A 14,847-nucleotide genomic window follows, 5' to 3' on the forward strand; every position below is an offset into this window, starting at 1 on the left:
CTCCAGGCTGCGCTGTGGCGGACGTGCGCGCCCTCTGGTGGCCGTCTGGCGGTGTGGCAGGTCAGGGAGAGCGTGGGGACGGAGGGCAGGAAAGCCACGGTCCCTGGGGAGCGGGACCCAGCCCTCCCGAGCGGGTTTAGAGAGGCACAGAGGTTGGGGTACCAGGGCAGGGCCTCCCAGGCGCTTCCCAGTAGCAGGCCACCGGGCGCCTCCTACAGACAGAGCTGTTGTCACCGGTTGGGAGCCCCAGCTGGCCAGCCACCTTAGCTGTGGAGCCCTTCTGAGGGTCACACGCTGAGCCTGGGGTTGCCCCCATTGGTGCCAGGCCCCTGTTGGCCCGCCTTGTCACCGCCACCCAGAGCTGTCACCCGTTTATGTCAGCCGGGGTCCAGAAGCACTTTGGGCTTGTGGTGGTCCCACGCAGCAGCAGCCCCAGATGTGTGAGCCAACAGACAGCCATGTTCAGTCAAACTTTATTTGTGACTCGCCCGGCCAGCCCTCAGGCCTTGGCCCGCGGGTCCCTGGTTCAAACCAGCAGGCGGTGGAGGGCAGGATCTGCCCACAGGGGCCATTTTCCAGCTTCCTCCAGCTCACCCCACAGACGCCCCCTCCCTCCCAGACACAGGTCAGAAGTGGGAGGGCGAGTGGGGAGAGGCAGTGACGACAGCTGCTTCGTAGGTCCCGGAGACAGCCATTGCCCTGAGCTGAGGAGCACTGCCCCCAAGAGCTCCGGGCTCTGCGTGGGACTCAGGTTATGGCGTCGGCTGCGGGTCAGGTGGCCCATAGCGGCCACGGTGGCCCCCCGGCCCCGGACCTGCCCATGTATTAGGCACAAGGCCCCAGATGGGCTACGGGGAGCCACAGGCTGCTGGCTGTCCCTCCCGTGCTGGGACTCCTCACTACACCGTCCTCACTGCTCCTCACTACTCCATCCTTTGTGAGGGCCCTGCGTTTGTGGGGCTGGCTGGGCCCCGGGCACACCCCGGTGCACACCAAAGGGACACCTGGGCTCTTGGGCCCCCGGGTGCGGGGGCAGGAACACCTAGCACCCTGCATCTCCCAAGTGCCGCCAGACGGGACCCTGCCTTCCGCATCCTCCCCGTGGCCTGGCGTGACTGCAGCTGGGCCCTGGGTGCTCTGTCCCTTTGCCATCACGGCTCCCACCCTGTCCTTCTACCACCTGGTTTCTGGCCCTGGGGTACCCCGGGGTGACACTCTTCCCGGGACTTCACGGTCGCCCGTGGAGGCTCTGCCCATTTCGTGCCTGAGTGTGAGCCACTGTCCCTCTTTCTTTTTGGGGGGGTCCCTGCCCCGGTTGGACCTTGGTTTCATCTCAGCCCCAGTGGCCCCTTCAGTACCAGCCTCTCTCCCGGGTCGGGGTCGGGGACTCACAGGTGGCCCATCTGGCCGTGAGTCACCACCTGGTGAAGAGCAGCCCTCAGCCTTAGACAGGTGACCCCACCTGGGGTGGGACGCGTCTCCAGGGGGCCGCGTCCAAGGTGAGCGCGGCTCGGCGGGGCGCCCCCCCCGCCCCGCCCCCACAAGCCTGCGGCCGGCCCTGACCCCTCCCTGCTTCCTCTGCTCCAGGGCAAGGAGCTGCTGGCACAGAAGCTGCCTCTGTGGCAACAGGCCTGCGCCGACCCCAACAAGATCCCGGAGCGCGCGGTGCAGCTGATGGCCAGCAGCAACGGCTCCGTCCTCCCCAGCGCCTTGTCGGCCTCCAAGTCCAGCCTGGTCATCTCAGACCCCATTCCGGGGGCCAAGCCTCTGCCGGTGCCCCCTGAGCTGGCCCCGTTTGTGGGGGTGAGTCCACAGCGTCCTGGGTGTGAGAAGACGGCCCCCACCCCTTGCACCCAGGGCGCCCTCACCAGGGCGAGGGGTCTCCACGCCGGCCTCGCCTGACCGGGCCCTCCCGTGACGCCGCCCCCCCCCCTTCTCAACAGCGGCTGTCCGCCCAGGAGAGCGCGCCCGTCATGAACGGCGTCTCGGGCCCTGATGGCGAGGACTACAGCCCCTGGGCCGACCGCAAGGCCGCCCAGCCTAAGGCCTCGTCCCCACCACAGTCACAGAGCAAGCTGAGCGACTCCTACTCCAACACGCTCCCCGTGCGCAAGAGCGTGACTCCGAAAAACAGCTACGCTGCCAGTAAGGGCTCGGACGTGTCCCTGGTTGTACCGCGCCCGCGGGGAGGTGGGGAAGGTCTCCAGAACCCCGGGCACGTGTGCTCCTGTGCAGCACCCCTGGGCCCGCTTGGAGATACCGTCCTGGGCCCTCGGGCTTCGCCCGGCCCTCCTCGTTGTCTCTGGCAAGCCGCAGGCCGTGACCGCGATAGGTGGGGCCGTGCCGGGACGCCATCGGCTCAGCCTGTGATGGCAGCATGCGGGTGATGGACAGTGGGATGCCCCCACCCCCGCCACTGCCCGGGTCCCTGGACTGTGCCTCCCCATCCTGTGGCCGGCGGCCTGCCCCTTCCCCCAGCCCGTGAGCGCCTCCCGATGACGGATGGGAGAGCTGAGGCCAGGCTCCGGCCCGGGATCCCTGCAGCTGGTGGGCGGCGGTCCGTGGCTGGATCCTTCCTGAGTCTCTGTCCAAATGGCCCTGGAGGCTGGCGAGCGTCCCCTCCAGGCCCCACCTGGGGCCTTCTGGCATCTCGCCACCAGGCGGCCGAGCCCACAGGCGTGCGGTCAGTCCCCTCACTCCTGCCCTGTCGTCCCGCAGCTGAGACCAAGACCCTGCCCCGCTCCAGCTCCATGGCAGCCGGCCTGGAGCGCAATGGCCGCATGCGAGTGAAAGCCATCTTCTCCCACGCGGCCGGGGACAACAGCACCCTGCTGAGCTTCAAGGAGGGCGACCTCATCACCCTGCTAGTGCCCGAGGCCCGTGACGGCTGGCACTACGGGGAGAGCGAGAAGACAAAAATGTAAGTGTCCGTAGGCCGGGCCCTCCCCGCCAGCCGTCGGGGCCTCTCGGGCCGCTGGGACTCCGATGAGCTCAGGGACACCCCCTCCTGACCCTGCAGCCTCTAGAGGTCCTGGTGGCTCTGGCTCCTTCCCAGCCTGATTATCCCGCCGTGGGCCTTCAGTCGGAAAATCTTTGTGGCGTAGACGTGACCGCGTCTCAGAACCACAGCCTCCCGTCTCTTGCCAGCCCGTCACCCTGACTGCCCACGTCACCCACTTGGCCCGGGGCCCCACACACCGCGGCCCGTCTGGCGCCTTCCCTGCTGTCGGGTGTACGGCTTCCCAGTTGGCCGTCAGCCCCAAAGCCTTCTGCTGTCCCCAAGTCCGTTTCGATCAGCCTTTGTGCTGGGGTTCTAGAAGCCACACGGTCACGTTTTGGGAGCTGCGTCCTCACGGCCTCACTGAGCACATCGTGCAGAGGCTGCACCAGCATCTCACATTCACTGCGCCTCAGGACCGCCTGGCCGGGTGCTGCCCCTTCCCCACCCCCCCACCCCCACTGTCATCCAGATGTTTCTGGATGCGGCTGTTGGTGGCGTGGGAGGCTCCCATCCCGGAGCAGAGTCAGCCCTGACGTTTCGTCGGCCCCCAGGCAGCCACACCATCTTGGGAGGGGGCAATGAGGAACAGGGAAATCGGTAGGGAGCCTCAGTCCCGGACACGGTACCCGACTCCCCCCGCCAGACAGCTTCTCGGGTGTCGGCGCCCCCACTCAGCGTGGCTGCCTGTGGCTGTGCGGCCAGAGACCGGCCCTGCCCAGGGGTCCCCGGCCTCCCGTCCAGTGGCTCGTACGAGCTCCCTCTGCAGACGGTCGCAGCCCGGCAGGGACCCTGGGGGCCGGAACCCCTCGCCCCCCCAGCCCCCCCCCCCCGCCCCCACGCTGGCAGCCCGGCCCTGGAGCCCTCTCACCCGGCCTTGTCTTCCAGGCGGGGCTGGTTTCCGTTCTCCTACACCCGGGTTCTGGACAGCGACGGCAGCGACAGGTTGCACATGAGGTGAGTGTGCCGGCCCCGGCCGCCGGCCCCTCGCTCCACAGAGGCTGCCGCGAGAGCAGGGCACTGCGGGGGCACCTCTGCGGGCGGCCCCCGCTCTCTGCTCGCGGTGCTGCCCCCACGGCCCGCACGGAAGCGTTTGAGGCTCCTGGGGTGTGTGGGTGCAGGGTGCTCTGTGAGGAGGGTCTGCGGGCCTCGGGGGTCACCCGGCGCTGGGGGGGGCGGGGGTCGCCCAGGGGCTCAGGGGCCGCGGGACGTCCCTCCCGCCGCCCCTCCGGGCCCCGTCCACCGGCTCGGGGAGGCCGAGGCCTCCGTAGGGGGCCCAAGGGAGGCGGGGGAGGGGGAGGGCCAGAGGGGGGCCGGGGCGGCCGGGCCCCTAAGCACCACCCCCCCTCCCCCCACAGCCTGCAGCAGGGAAAGAGCAGCAGCACGGGCAACCTCCTGGACAAGGAGGAGCTGGCACTGCCACCGCCCGACTACGGCACGTCCTCGCGTGCCTTCCCTGCCCAGACGGCCGGCACCTTCAAGCAGAGGCCCTACAGCGTGGCCGTGCCTGCCTTCTCCCAGGTGAGCGCCACAGCAGGGCGGAGGGGGGCCCGAAGGGGCGACCAGCAGGCACCCTCTACAGACGCGGGGCTCTGATGAAGGCACGGCGGCCCCTCTGCCTGCCCTTCCCTCCGCCGGGGCGGTGGTGGCGGCCATGACGCTGCCCCGGACCCCGACTCTCGGGAGGAGCCTGGGTGTCGGCGAGGAGCCCCCTCTTCGAGGCTGTCGGGCTTCGGCGGTCGCGGGTCCGTGTGGATGTGAGCACCTGCACTTGAGACCTGTGCTGTGGCCGGAACCTTTCCGTGTGCGTCTGGGTCTCTGGAGACAGGACCAGGCACTCATGCCCAGGCCACCCAGGCCAGAGGCAGGAGGGCAAGGCCTGGGTCCCTTGTAGAGCCCCTGGAGGGCGTGATGTTGGTCTCAAAGCCCAGGTGGGACTGGGGTGTGGCTGTGGAGGGTACTGCTGGGACCCCCACCGCTCTGTCTGGGGAGGCTCACGGGGTTGGAGGAGCCCAAGGCTTCTAGAACATTTGCTGTGGCTGTGGTGGGAACGGGCCAGCAATGCGTTCTGGGTCCCGATGTCCAGGATTGAGCCCCAGCTTAAGGGTCGGCGCGCCCCCACCCCCCTCGCCCCGGACAGCAGCAGGGAGGAGAAGAGAAGTTTTTCTAAGATCTGGGCAGCATGAGTGAAAACCAAACATCTGGGTCGACGGAGGCTGTGGTGAGCGGTGTCACGGGTGGGTGGGGCCCAAGAAGGGCCGAGCCCAGCCCCGTCCCGTCCGAGCAGCCTCGCCCCTGTGAGGGGGGTATAACTGTCGCGAGCTGGGCGAGGTTGTTGCCCTCGAGAAGCTCACTGTCGAGCTCACAGCTCACAGCGAGAACGTGTAGTTTGAGATTAGGTGGTGGGAAGCCCCGGACTGGGGAGGTGTGGCTAAGGCCCTCGGATGGAACCTTCCAGAGAAGGTGAGACTGGGGCTGGTGCTCAGGGAGAGGCCTATCCAGCCTGGGAGAGGCGCGGCACCCCGGAGTCACCAGGCCAGCCTGCCCCATGCGGCCCCACCTGGGCCCCCCCCCCCCCCACCAGCTGGCTGGGCCCAGGCGGGTGTGGCCCTGCTCCTCCCACCTCCTGCTCTCTGGGTGTGGTTTTGGCCCTGAGATAGCTAACACCCCTTGACGGCCCTAGGCCAGGCGGCAGAGATGTGGTGGCTGACCAGCCCCCGTCCCTCAGCCCCACACCCCCGAGGCCAGAAGCCACAGCCGGTGTCTGGGGCTGCGGGAGCCTGCCCGGCCTTGCCAGGCTCGCTTTCCTGCCCAGCCATCACCCCTCCCCGCAAGTGGCACCGGTTCCGTCCCTGGCGCGGCCCCGCCACCTGCTCAGAGGCTTCCACGCAGCCCCAACCTCACCTGCCTTGTGCTCCTATTAGGTAACCTGCAGGTGTCCTGGGGCCCCGGCCCATTCACCTCGGGAGTCGCGTGTGGGAGGGGCCAGCACCTGGACTGTCTGTATGTGCCCGTGAGCGTGAGCTCATGTGATCCCGTGATCTGCCGCTGGCCAGATGAGGAGATGCCCCCACGCACTTGGGAGGTCACCGCTGTGCACGTAGGAGGGGCCTTCCGTGCCCTCGGCTACGGGCAGCGCCTTGCCCTGCAGACCCCACTTCGCCCCCAGAACCCCCAGCCTGACCTGTGTTGCTGTTTCTCCCCAGGGTCTAGACGACTACGGAGCCCGGGCTGTGAGCAGGTAAGGGGCTTTCACGTGTGTCCTGGGGCGCTGGCGTTGGGGGAGCTGGCCCCTCTCACGGGCCCTCCGGGGCCAGCTCCGCGAGATCGGGCTGCAGACTGTGGAGGCCCCTCTCCGGGGCCTCTCTGAGCCACGGGGGTCGCGGGGCAGTCGCGCACGGTCCCGGGAGGTCGCCTTCATGCTCTCACCCCTGGGTCGGTGGGAGCGGGCCCTCCACCGCGGGAGCCTACCTGCTTCTGTGCCCACCACGACCCCTGAGCTCCCGGCCTTCCAGGAAGCCCCTCAGCCGGGTTCTGTCGCGCCCCCCCTCTTCCTTCCTGGTGGCCAGGCCTGCGTCGGCCAGCGGGGTGCGGCCCGCCCCTGGGCTCATCTCCCCAGAACCAGCCCAGGCCGTCCCGTGCCCCCCACCTGGGCTCGGCCCGCGTCCCGCCTTTCCTCCAGGGCCGGGCAGCCGGCCGACCCCGAACCGTGGGCAGAGCCGCGGCAAGAGAGGCGTGCGGCCTGGCAGTGTCCTGTGCTTTGTCCCACAGCGGCAGCGGCACGCTGGTGTCCACAGTGTGAGGACGCTGACCACGGGCGGCCGCCGCTCGGAAGAGTCCCCCCCATCTGTGTGGTCTCCGTCGGTTCTCTCCTCTGCTCTCGTTGGTTTGTTCTCGGGTTGTTTTTCTTTCCCACCTGCCCTCTCCCCGCCTTTTGGTTGGTGACCCCAGACTCTGAGATCCCCCAGGGTCCATGGTGCTGCCCCACCTCTGCTCCCCGTGTTTACACGCCCCCGCCCCCGTGTGCCCGCTGGGCAGGAGCTGCCGGCGGGGCAGCGGGGGCAGGGCGTCCTTGCCTCTGCTCCGCGTCTGCCGTGTTCACGATGCACTGTCCCCTTTTGGAGGCTCACCACGAGCCAAGTCTAAAGTTTGAAGAAAAAGAAAAATCTAAAAAAAAAAAAAAAAAAGAAAAGAAAAGACAAGAAAAAAAAGAAAAAAAAGAAAAAAAGCAAAGAAAAACCGGAAAAGGACTCTTCTTTCCTGAACCACAAAAACATATGCATGGACTCCGCTGTACGTACTGTTATTCTGCATCTGACTCCCCCAGCGGACGCTGGCATCTGCCAGGAAAGGGAAGGTGCCGGGAGCTCCCGGAGGTCGCGGCCCCGCGGGCGCCCTTCCGAGGGCCGCGCGCACCCACGGAGGGGCTCGTGCCCGGCTCGGGGGGCCTCCTGAGGAAGCTGGCCGCTCCTGTGAGGGAGGCCACGGCCCCCGGCCCCCACCCGGCCCAGCAGGCCGGGCCCCTGAGCGCTTCCTTCTCCTCGGCCACCGTCGGAGGGTGTACAGAGTCCAGAGCGAGGGCGTGTGGCCTCCCCCGGCGCACTGGCGGGGCGGGGGGGTCGGGAGCGGCGCCGGCCCGGCCACACTCGGACATTCCAAAGACCTCCAGAGACCACCCCCACCCCCACGTGTCCTGGAAACCGCTCGGCCCCCAGGCTGCACCGGGCAGGGTGCGGGGCTGGCCCCGGGGAGGGCGGCTTTGGGCCCCCCGCCCGCCCGCGCCCGCCGCCTGGGGGAAGCGGGCGGTCCCCGCCCCCCGACCTCCCCGAACACTCTCGTCTTTCTGTGTGTCTTGCTGACCAGAAACAGACACGCTGGGCTCAGTGGCCTCTTCACACCCCGAGTCTGGGAAGTGAGCGAGGGCACGGCCCCGCTTGGCCCTTCCGCCGAGGGAGCCCCTGTGAAGCTGTGGACGCTCCTTTTTCTGATGTGAGTTAACAAAACCCTCCGCCCGCTCTCGTGTGGACTAGTGTTTGTGAGAGAAGCCGCTCGAGACACAGACGGACCCGTTTTCTATTTGAGGAAAAAACAAAGCCAGAACATGGACCCGTGCGAACAGCCTTCCGTGTTGGTGTTCTCGTTTTGCTCACAGCTCTCAAATCCAGGGGATTCCATGCTCAATGGATGAATGTAGACACAAAACTGCAAAACTTGTATGAACATGTAAAGTGCTGAAAATATTTTTCCTGTTTTCTTTCCTCTTTTTTTTTTTTTTTTTTTAAACTCTGAATTGTGCCCTGTACCGCAGTCGTTTGAATAAAAGTTTTATTTATTGCATTGAGCTTGGTGTGGCGCCTCCTTCCAGGTCCACCGCGTGGGATCGGGGCCGCGCGCGGGGCCCGGCCGCCTCGGCCGGCCGGCCTCCACAGAGCGACCGAGGCGCGCCCCTCTCGGGTCCTGGGCCGCGTGGTCGGGTCGGGGGTGGGGGGGGGCACCTGCCCGCCGGCTCGCCCCTCTCTTCCCGGCAGCCACAGGACAGCGCTGTCCCCCGCGGCCGGGTCTCGCGCTCCTGGCGGGTCTTCTGGCCCCAGGTGTCTCCCCACGTCCCCCTCGGGGGACGCAGACCCCTTTTCCGCACCCACCTGCCCCAACTGAGCCGTTGTGTTTCCTTGCAGCGCCGATGTGGAAGTGGCCAGGTTCTGAGCCGCCCCTGACTAGAGTTAGTAAGTTGCCCGGCTTTCTCACGCTGGCCGGTCTGCCTTCCCAGCGGCTCTGCAGACCCCGCGGCCTCGGCCCTGGCGGGCGGGGACGGGGCGCGGGGGTCTGCCGAGCCTGCCTCTGCTCTGGGCTCTGGGCTTTCGCTTCCCCTTGGATCGCTCCTCGGGCTCTGGGACTTGCTGCCTCTATCTGGAAGCTTGTGGGCCTGACTGGCTGCCCCCGCTGCACCCCAGCGCCCACGGCACCTCCCTGCACCGCTGGCCTGGTCCGGCCCCGGCCCTCTGCCTCGGTTTCTCTCTACGGGGCGCTTCGGCCACAATCAGGGTGAAGCCCGGTGATCGGCTGTGAGGCCAGCTCTGGGCTCCTTTGGCTGAGCGTCCCCTCGGGCCGCGCCTGTGGGTGTGGGTGTGAGCCCGGCCTGGCCGGCTCCCTGGTTGGTGAGCCCTGCAGCCCCTCGGGGGCTGGGGAGATCTGGGTGGGCCTCGGGGACGGTGCCATGGCTCGTGCCCGCGTGACGGCCTCAGGCACGCCGGAGCAGGAGCATGTGCCTGGGCCGCTGGGGCAGGTGGATATACGGTGGCCCTGGTGCCCGCTCTGCCCGGACTCGCATGTGCCCCAAGGGGCGCCAGGAGGCTGCGCCAGGCTTTCTAGATTGGGCCTGCACCACCGCGTGTGGGTGCCCTTGTGGGCCTGCTACAGCCAATCCTGTGACGGCCCCTTCCTCTCCGCCCTGGGACAGCCAGCACCCTGGGCCCCGGGCCTCGGTCAGGGTGGCGGTGCCGCCCATCTGTCTCTGCCCCCGCCACCCCGGGACCCTGGCACCTGCGTCCTTTGTAGCAGATGGTGCTCACTGGACCCCACTGGGCACCAGTGACGTGGCCCCTCCAAGGGCAGTGGCTGCTCCCAACAGGTCCTGGACTCCCTCTCCTTTCACTGTGTCTGAGCTACAGTGTGAGGAGTTTCTGGAAGATTCTGGAGACCAGTGCTCCTGGAATTTGAGGACGGGCAGGGTGAAAATGCCTTCGCTGCCTCTCGATTCCCCTTCTTCCAGGATGCAGAGAGGCTTCCGTTTCCACCACCCCCCCCGACGCCCCACCTCTGCCCCTGCCGCCCCCATCGCTCTGAGCTGCAGGCCTGGCCTCTGCCTGGGACCACGTCCCCCGGTGTAGGACGGGGCCCTGGGGGCACGATGGGCATCAGCACAGCGCCACCAGCCAGCTTCCCAGCCGCAGAATCAGCCTGGCTCCAAGATTCGACTGGGGGCGGGGTCCCCAAAGCCCCCTGGGTCGGTCAAAGCACCCTGACCGAGCCTGCCTGAGGTGTGGCCCTGGGGGAACCGAACGACAAGGATCCGATCCCAGAAGGGCCGAAGTCCTGAAGGCATGGCAACCACTTTGGTCTCAGAGGAGGAAGTTCAGGAGGAAGTGGAAATGCACCCCGGCCGCTCCCTCACTCTGCTCCAGGATCACCGAAGGACGGAAACCGTACCCTGTGAGGAGACGCGGCTGTTCCCAGCTGACCCGGTTCTCGCTCAGTTGGTGGATTCGGAACAATTACAGGCGACTCCCTAAACCCTCGGCATAGCGCTTCCCTCGAGATTGGAACGGAAAGGCACTCGGCCCTCCTTGGGCTGCGGGGTTTGCAGGCGGGGGCTGTGGGCTCAGGACCCCGTGATGCCCCCAAAGGCTGCCCCTTGAATGCAGCGCCGGACCCGCCGGGGGCTTCAGCCTGCCCTGCCTGCGGGAGGAGCCTGGACGGCTCCTGTGGCCTCCGCTCGGTTCCGCCCGCTGAGCTTGCTTACGTCTTGGTGGTTTGCTGCCGGGCGTCCACCCCTGGCAAGCACCCCAAGCGGGGACAAATGTCCCCGGGGCCAGGGTCTGAACTTAGTCCTGTTTTGCCATCTTGGTGTTGACCCGCCCAGGGTCGCACTGACACCCTCCCGTTCTTCACAGAAGGTGGTAGGCACCCTAGACGGCCCCACCCAGGGGCCTCTGGTCGGGGCTGGGCTGGGCGCGGCTGCAGGGGGAGGCCGGGGGCGTCTTCAGCCCGCAGTGTTGATGGTGCGTGTTCCCCGCTCACCCTGTTTGGGGGAAGATGAAGAAAGGGGGGGGTCAGAGGCCAGACACCGTCTTGCGGGGAGGCCTGTCTGGCTGTGCTGCTGCCCCGACCCACCTGGCCTGACCCCTCTGTACTGGCTCCAGCCAGCACAGGAGCTGCCCTCCCTCCCCGGGCTTAGGGCCTGAGCTCTGTCCTCGGCTCGGTCCCCAACTCCAGATGAACAAGATTGGCCGAGTTCCAGCCCCCCGGGGCATCTGCCTTGAACCGGGCTGGGAACAGCCAAGGCCCGGAGCCTTCCTTCAGAACCAGAGTCTAGGCAAGGTGGCAGTCAGGGCACGGGCCACCGCCCTGTCCTGGGGGCGGATGTCACTGGTCACAGGAGACTTGGTCTTGGGAGCTTCCAGGCGGCCAAAAAGCCGAAACTCGTCTGTACGCGTCAGCGGAACAGAGCGCCAGAGCGCATGGAGGAGCCTGAGGCCCCACGTGGGGCTGCAAGCGGCCTCGAGGCCAGGGGTCGATGACTCAGAAGACAGTCGTAAGCAGTGTGCCCACACGGGACTCTCAGCCATCATCCCGGAGACGGAGACAGAGACCTCATTCGCCAAGAAGTTAGCTAGTGTCTGCGGCTGCTCCTCTTAAAAGTTCAGTCCCAAGTGTCTCAGTTTTTTAGAAAACACAGGGAGGTGCCCCGCCCCACGCGCTCTCCCTGGCACTGGACAGAGCGCCCGCCCGCCCCGTGGACACCAGCCCAGCTGCGCCAGAAGCGACTCCGGCCCCAGGTAACGGCTGCAGAGCCGAGCGCTTCGCCGGGAGTGCGGTCCTGTCCGTGCCGGCCCTCCGTGTCCCACGTGCCATCTGTGCCGTCACCCCCAGCCCGCTGTCCTGTGCTGTCCCTGCCCAGGCGGTTCCTCCGGGCCGGGTGCCGGCGTCCGCTGTGCTCATCTCGTCCCATCTCCACCTCTTGTCTGGCGCGTCCGTCTGTCCGTCAGCTGTGGCCTCGGGGGTCACCCCCCGGGTGACGGGTGGCTGAGCCCTCGTCCACCCCTGCTGGCCTCCTTGCTGCCAGTGTGCGTGCACCCCCGTGTGTCGTCTTGGCGTGGGGTGGGTCTGCACCCAGCCACCTTCTGGGAGCCCGGGACGCATGGGCCGGGTTTGTGTGCGCTGAACTGTCCGTGTCTGTCGATGGCGTGTCTTTACAAATGGGTCCGCCGCTGCCCTTGGGCCGATGGGAGGCGCCTCCTTGGCCTTGTGGGGCGGCTCACGAAACCTGGATGCAGGCCCGTTCAGGGCTCAGGTTGCAGAGAAGGAACCATCCTGTGGCTCGGTGGCCCCACGGCCCCCACCCGCCCCATGAGGGTTGACGGCCGCAGATGGGGCGCACTGGCGGCCAGCGAGCGCCCTTCCCGGGCTCCCCCGAGCGGCCTCCATTGTCCACCTGCTCTGAGCTCAGAGGCTGGGCCGTCGGGGTCCGGGCCGGTGCCATCCGCAGGGCTGGGGGCCCCCCGGGCGTAGGGCAGCCCAGGACGGCACTGCGCCCCCCACAGTGCCCCTCCCACACTAAAACCCCTCTTCTCTCCTTTTTCAGGAATCCCTTCGCCAACGTCCAGCTGAAGCCGACAGTGACCAACGACAGGTCCGCCCCCCTCCTCAGCTGATGGCCAAGTCCCCACCGCTGCCCGCCAGGACCCTCCTGCCCTGCCCACGCACAGAACCTCTTTTGTAACAATCTGCGTGGTCCCCATTTAGAGAACTTTCTCCTTCACCTGCCTGGCTCTGCCCCCACTGGAGTCTGGCCTGGGCTGGACCCCGGCTGTCTTCGGAGGTGGCCCCCGGGCCGTGGCTGAGGAGAGTGGGGCCGACAGCGGCCCCTGCTCGTGCAGGGAGGGACGCTCCACCAGCCCCACGTGTCTGGTCAATAAACAGGCTGCCCCACACGTGCCCGCTCGTGCTCTGTCAGCCCCAGGGGGTGGGAGGCCTGGGACAGAGGACGTGGGAGAGGCCGCCACCGTCTTTGCGACACAGATTTATTCTGAGCCCTCGACTGTGGCTCTCCTGGGCCCCGCTCCCACTGGCAGTGCTGGGGGACCCCTCCATGCCCCCCGCACTCCCGTCCAGAGCTGGCTGCTGGCCCCCAGCTCTCTTCCCTGTCCCTGGAGTGAACAGCAGGCCACACGGCCGGGGACGCCCTCTGCGCCCCAGCTGCTTTGTGCGGAGATCCTCGTCGTTCGTGTCTGCGGCTGAACTACAGCGCAGTGACTGGCCTCGGGGCCAGGCGCCCCCAGCTGACAAGTTCCAGGCAGCAGTCACCCCTCCCCGGCCCTTGAAGGAGGGAGGGCCCTGGAGCCCTGCTCTGCCCAAAGCCTGTCCCTACCCCTGTACCAGAAACAAAACGGGTCATGGGTGGGACACAGGCCTCTGGCCCCGCAGAAGCTGGAGACGGGCCCAGTGGGGTCGTAGAGCCCACGTTTGGGGTGGAGAAGCACAGAAGCCCTGGCTCCTCAGAAACCCTCTTACCTCACCCTTACCCTGCCCCCACCCCGTGCTCTGGAAAGGCCTTCGAAGGAGCTTCCCGTGGGGGAAGGGGCCTGCAGGCCCCCCACCTCGTTCTTACCTAGTCAGCACCAACTACAGAACAAGAAGGGAGGGCTGTTGGGGTCAGTCCCCTCCCCTGCTCTGTGCAGACCTCCACCGGAGGAGAGGTGGGGCCCAAGTCACTGTCCCCCTCCACCAGGGTGCAGCAAGGACGGCCCGGGGCAGGTGTGGGGCGGGGGGGGGGGGGCGGGGGGGAGCAGGTGGGTAGGTAGCACCCTCCCGCACCCCACTGGCATTGGGCAGAAGGGACTACTGTGCCCTCCCAGGCACAGCTGGCAGCCAGGCCCCACCCCAGCACCACCCCGCCTCCCCACCCCCGCCCAGGGATTTATGCGCAAACCCCAAAAGAAAACACGCTTAGCATGAAGGCTTGTTTTCTTAGCTTGATTTCTTTTAAAAAACAAACAAAAAAGGAACAAGGAAATCATGGCACCAGCATCCGAAGCCTCAGACTAATGAAAACAAAAAACACAAACCCAAAACAAGTCCCCCACCCCCACCCCCAAAGCAACAGTAAATCTGACATCTCTTTGGCAACAATAACTTAAAATCACCCCGCTTCCATTTGCTCAGACAACAGCAGTTACAAAAATACTCCCTGTGCTGCCCAGCCCCCCACTTCCCTCCCACCCGCACCCCCACCCCTGCAGGCAGGGCCCCTGACGCGGATTGTGGGGGCTGCCGGGCCAGGCTGGCCAGCCGCGGGCACCTCTAGAACAGGTGTGGCCGGAAGCCCCCATCTTTTGGGCCGCCCGCCTTGCCCCACCTGCCCAGGCTCCAGCCGTGGACTCAGATGGGAGCTGGCCCAGACAGGGAGGGAGGGTTTGCGGGTCCAGCTGAGTCACCGAAGGGAAATACAGCCACAGACTCTGAGGTAAGGGTGGCTGGGGACACACAAGCCCAGGGTCCTCTTCTGGCAAACCCAGAACCAGGCAGAAGGGGAGAAGGGGGCAGAGAGAGGCCGTCCCAGCGGGCCTGTGTCATTCACCACAGGAACTAGTGGGCAGGGCGTGCAAAGTCCCTCCCCCCCCCCCCCCCCCCAGCCAAGAGCCGGTCCCCTGGCCTCAGAAGCCAAGCAGCCCGCTAGCAGAGTCACGGCGGAGGGGCAGCTGTACGGAGGGGACCTGCTCAGGCCTGAGGCTAGAGGTCATCCTCAGCAGCTAGCAACAAACCCGTGTCCAGGAGAAGTCCTGCCCCTCCGGCAGCCCAGGACTGGCGCACACGGCCGAAGGAGGCCTCTTGTCCCGCCCTGCTCCGGGGCGCTGCATGGGGCACCGAGGCTCTGGAAGCTGCTGACGACCACCAACACCGAGGTCTCCACTCTCGGTCACCATCTTCGCTGCTGCCTGGAGCAGGACTGGCAGGAGCTCCAAGGGTGCCCGCCTGGGCCTCAAGCTTCTTTACAGTTGCCCCCGGCACCGGCTACAGGGCCTGGCAAACAGGTGTCACATGAGTGTTTGGAGAGACAGCGGGGACAGAGA

At 67.0% G+C, this 14,847-nt stretch overlaps 2 protein-coding genes across 13 annotated transcripts in view; one reads left to right on the top strand and one right to left on the bottom strand.

Annotated features, from left to right (window-relative positions):
* BAIAP2 (BAR/IMD domain containing adaptor protein 2) overlaps nucleotides 1–12,708 on the top strand; it is a 62,774-nt gene extending 50,066 nt beyond the window's left edge. Inside the window, exons 7-14 of one of the 4 annotated variants that reach the window (XM_045044206.1) lie at nucleotides 1,588–1,803; nucleotides 1,944–2,145; nucleotides 2,719–2,920; nucleotides 3,887–3,955; nucleotides 4,357–4,519; nucleotides 6,205–6,239; nucleotides 8,674–8,721; nucleotides 12,360–12,708. In XM_045044206.1, coding sequence (XP_044900141.1) covers nucleotides 1,588–1,803; nucleotides 1,944–2,145; nucleotides 2,719–2,920; nucleotides 3,887–3,955; nucleotides 4,357–4,519; nucleotides 6,205–6,239; nucleotides 8,674–8,701 — 915 coding nt within the window. In that variant the 3' untranslated portion in view covers nucleotides 8,702–8,721; nucleotides 12,360–12,708. Of the gene's footprint in view, nucleotides 1–1,587; nucleotides 1,804–1,943; nucleotides 2,146–2,718; nucleotides 2,921–3,886; nucleotides 3,956–4,356; nucleotides 4,520–6,204; nucleotides 6,240–6,769; nucleotides 8,340–8,673; nucleotides 8,722–12,359 lie in introns of those variants that run through there. The other 3 variants (XM_045044207.1, XM_003997264.6, XM_003997263.6) reach the window with 3 other exon arrangements.
* Nucleotides 12,709–13,723: 1,015 nt separating this feature from the next.
* AATK (apoptosis associated tyrosine kinase) overlaps nucleotides 13,724–14,847 on the bottom strand; it is a 32,556-nt gene continuing 31,432 nt past the window's right edge. For all 9 annotated transcript variants that reach the window (XM_023244279.2, XM_023244281.2, XM_023244283.2 and 6 more), the window contains one exon: nucleotides 13,724–14,797. In XM_023244279.2, the coding sequence (XP_023100047.1) occupies nucleotides 14,757–14,797 (41 nt within the window). In that variant the 3' untranslated portion in view covers nucleotides 13,724–14,756. The remainder of the gene's footprint in view (nucleotides 14,798–14,847) is intronic.

This window comes from Felis catus, chromosome E1, assembly GCF_018350175.1.
Source record: "Felis catus isolate Fca126 chromosome E1, F.catus_Fca126_mat1.0, whole genome shotgun sequence".
NCBI lineage: Eukaryota > Metazoa > Chordata > Mammalia > Carnivora > Felidae > Felis > Felis catus.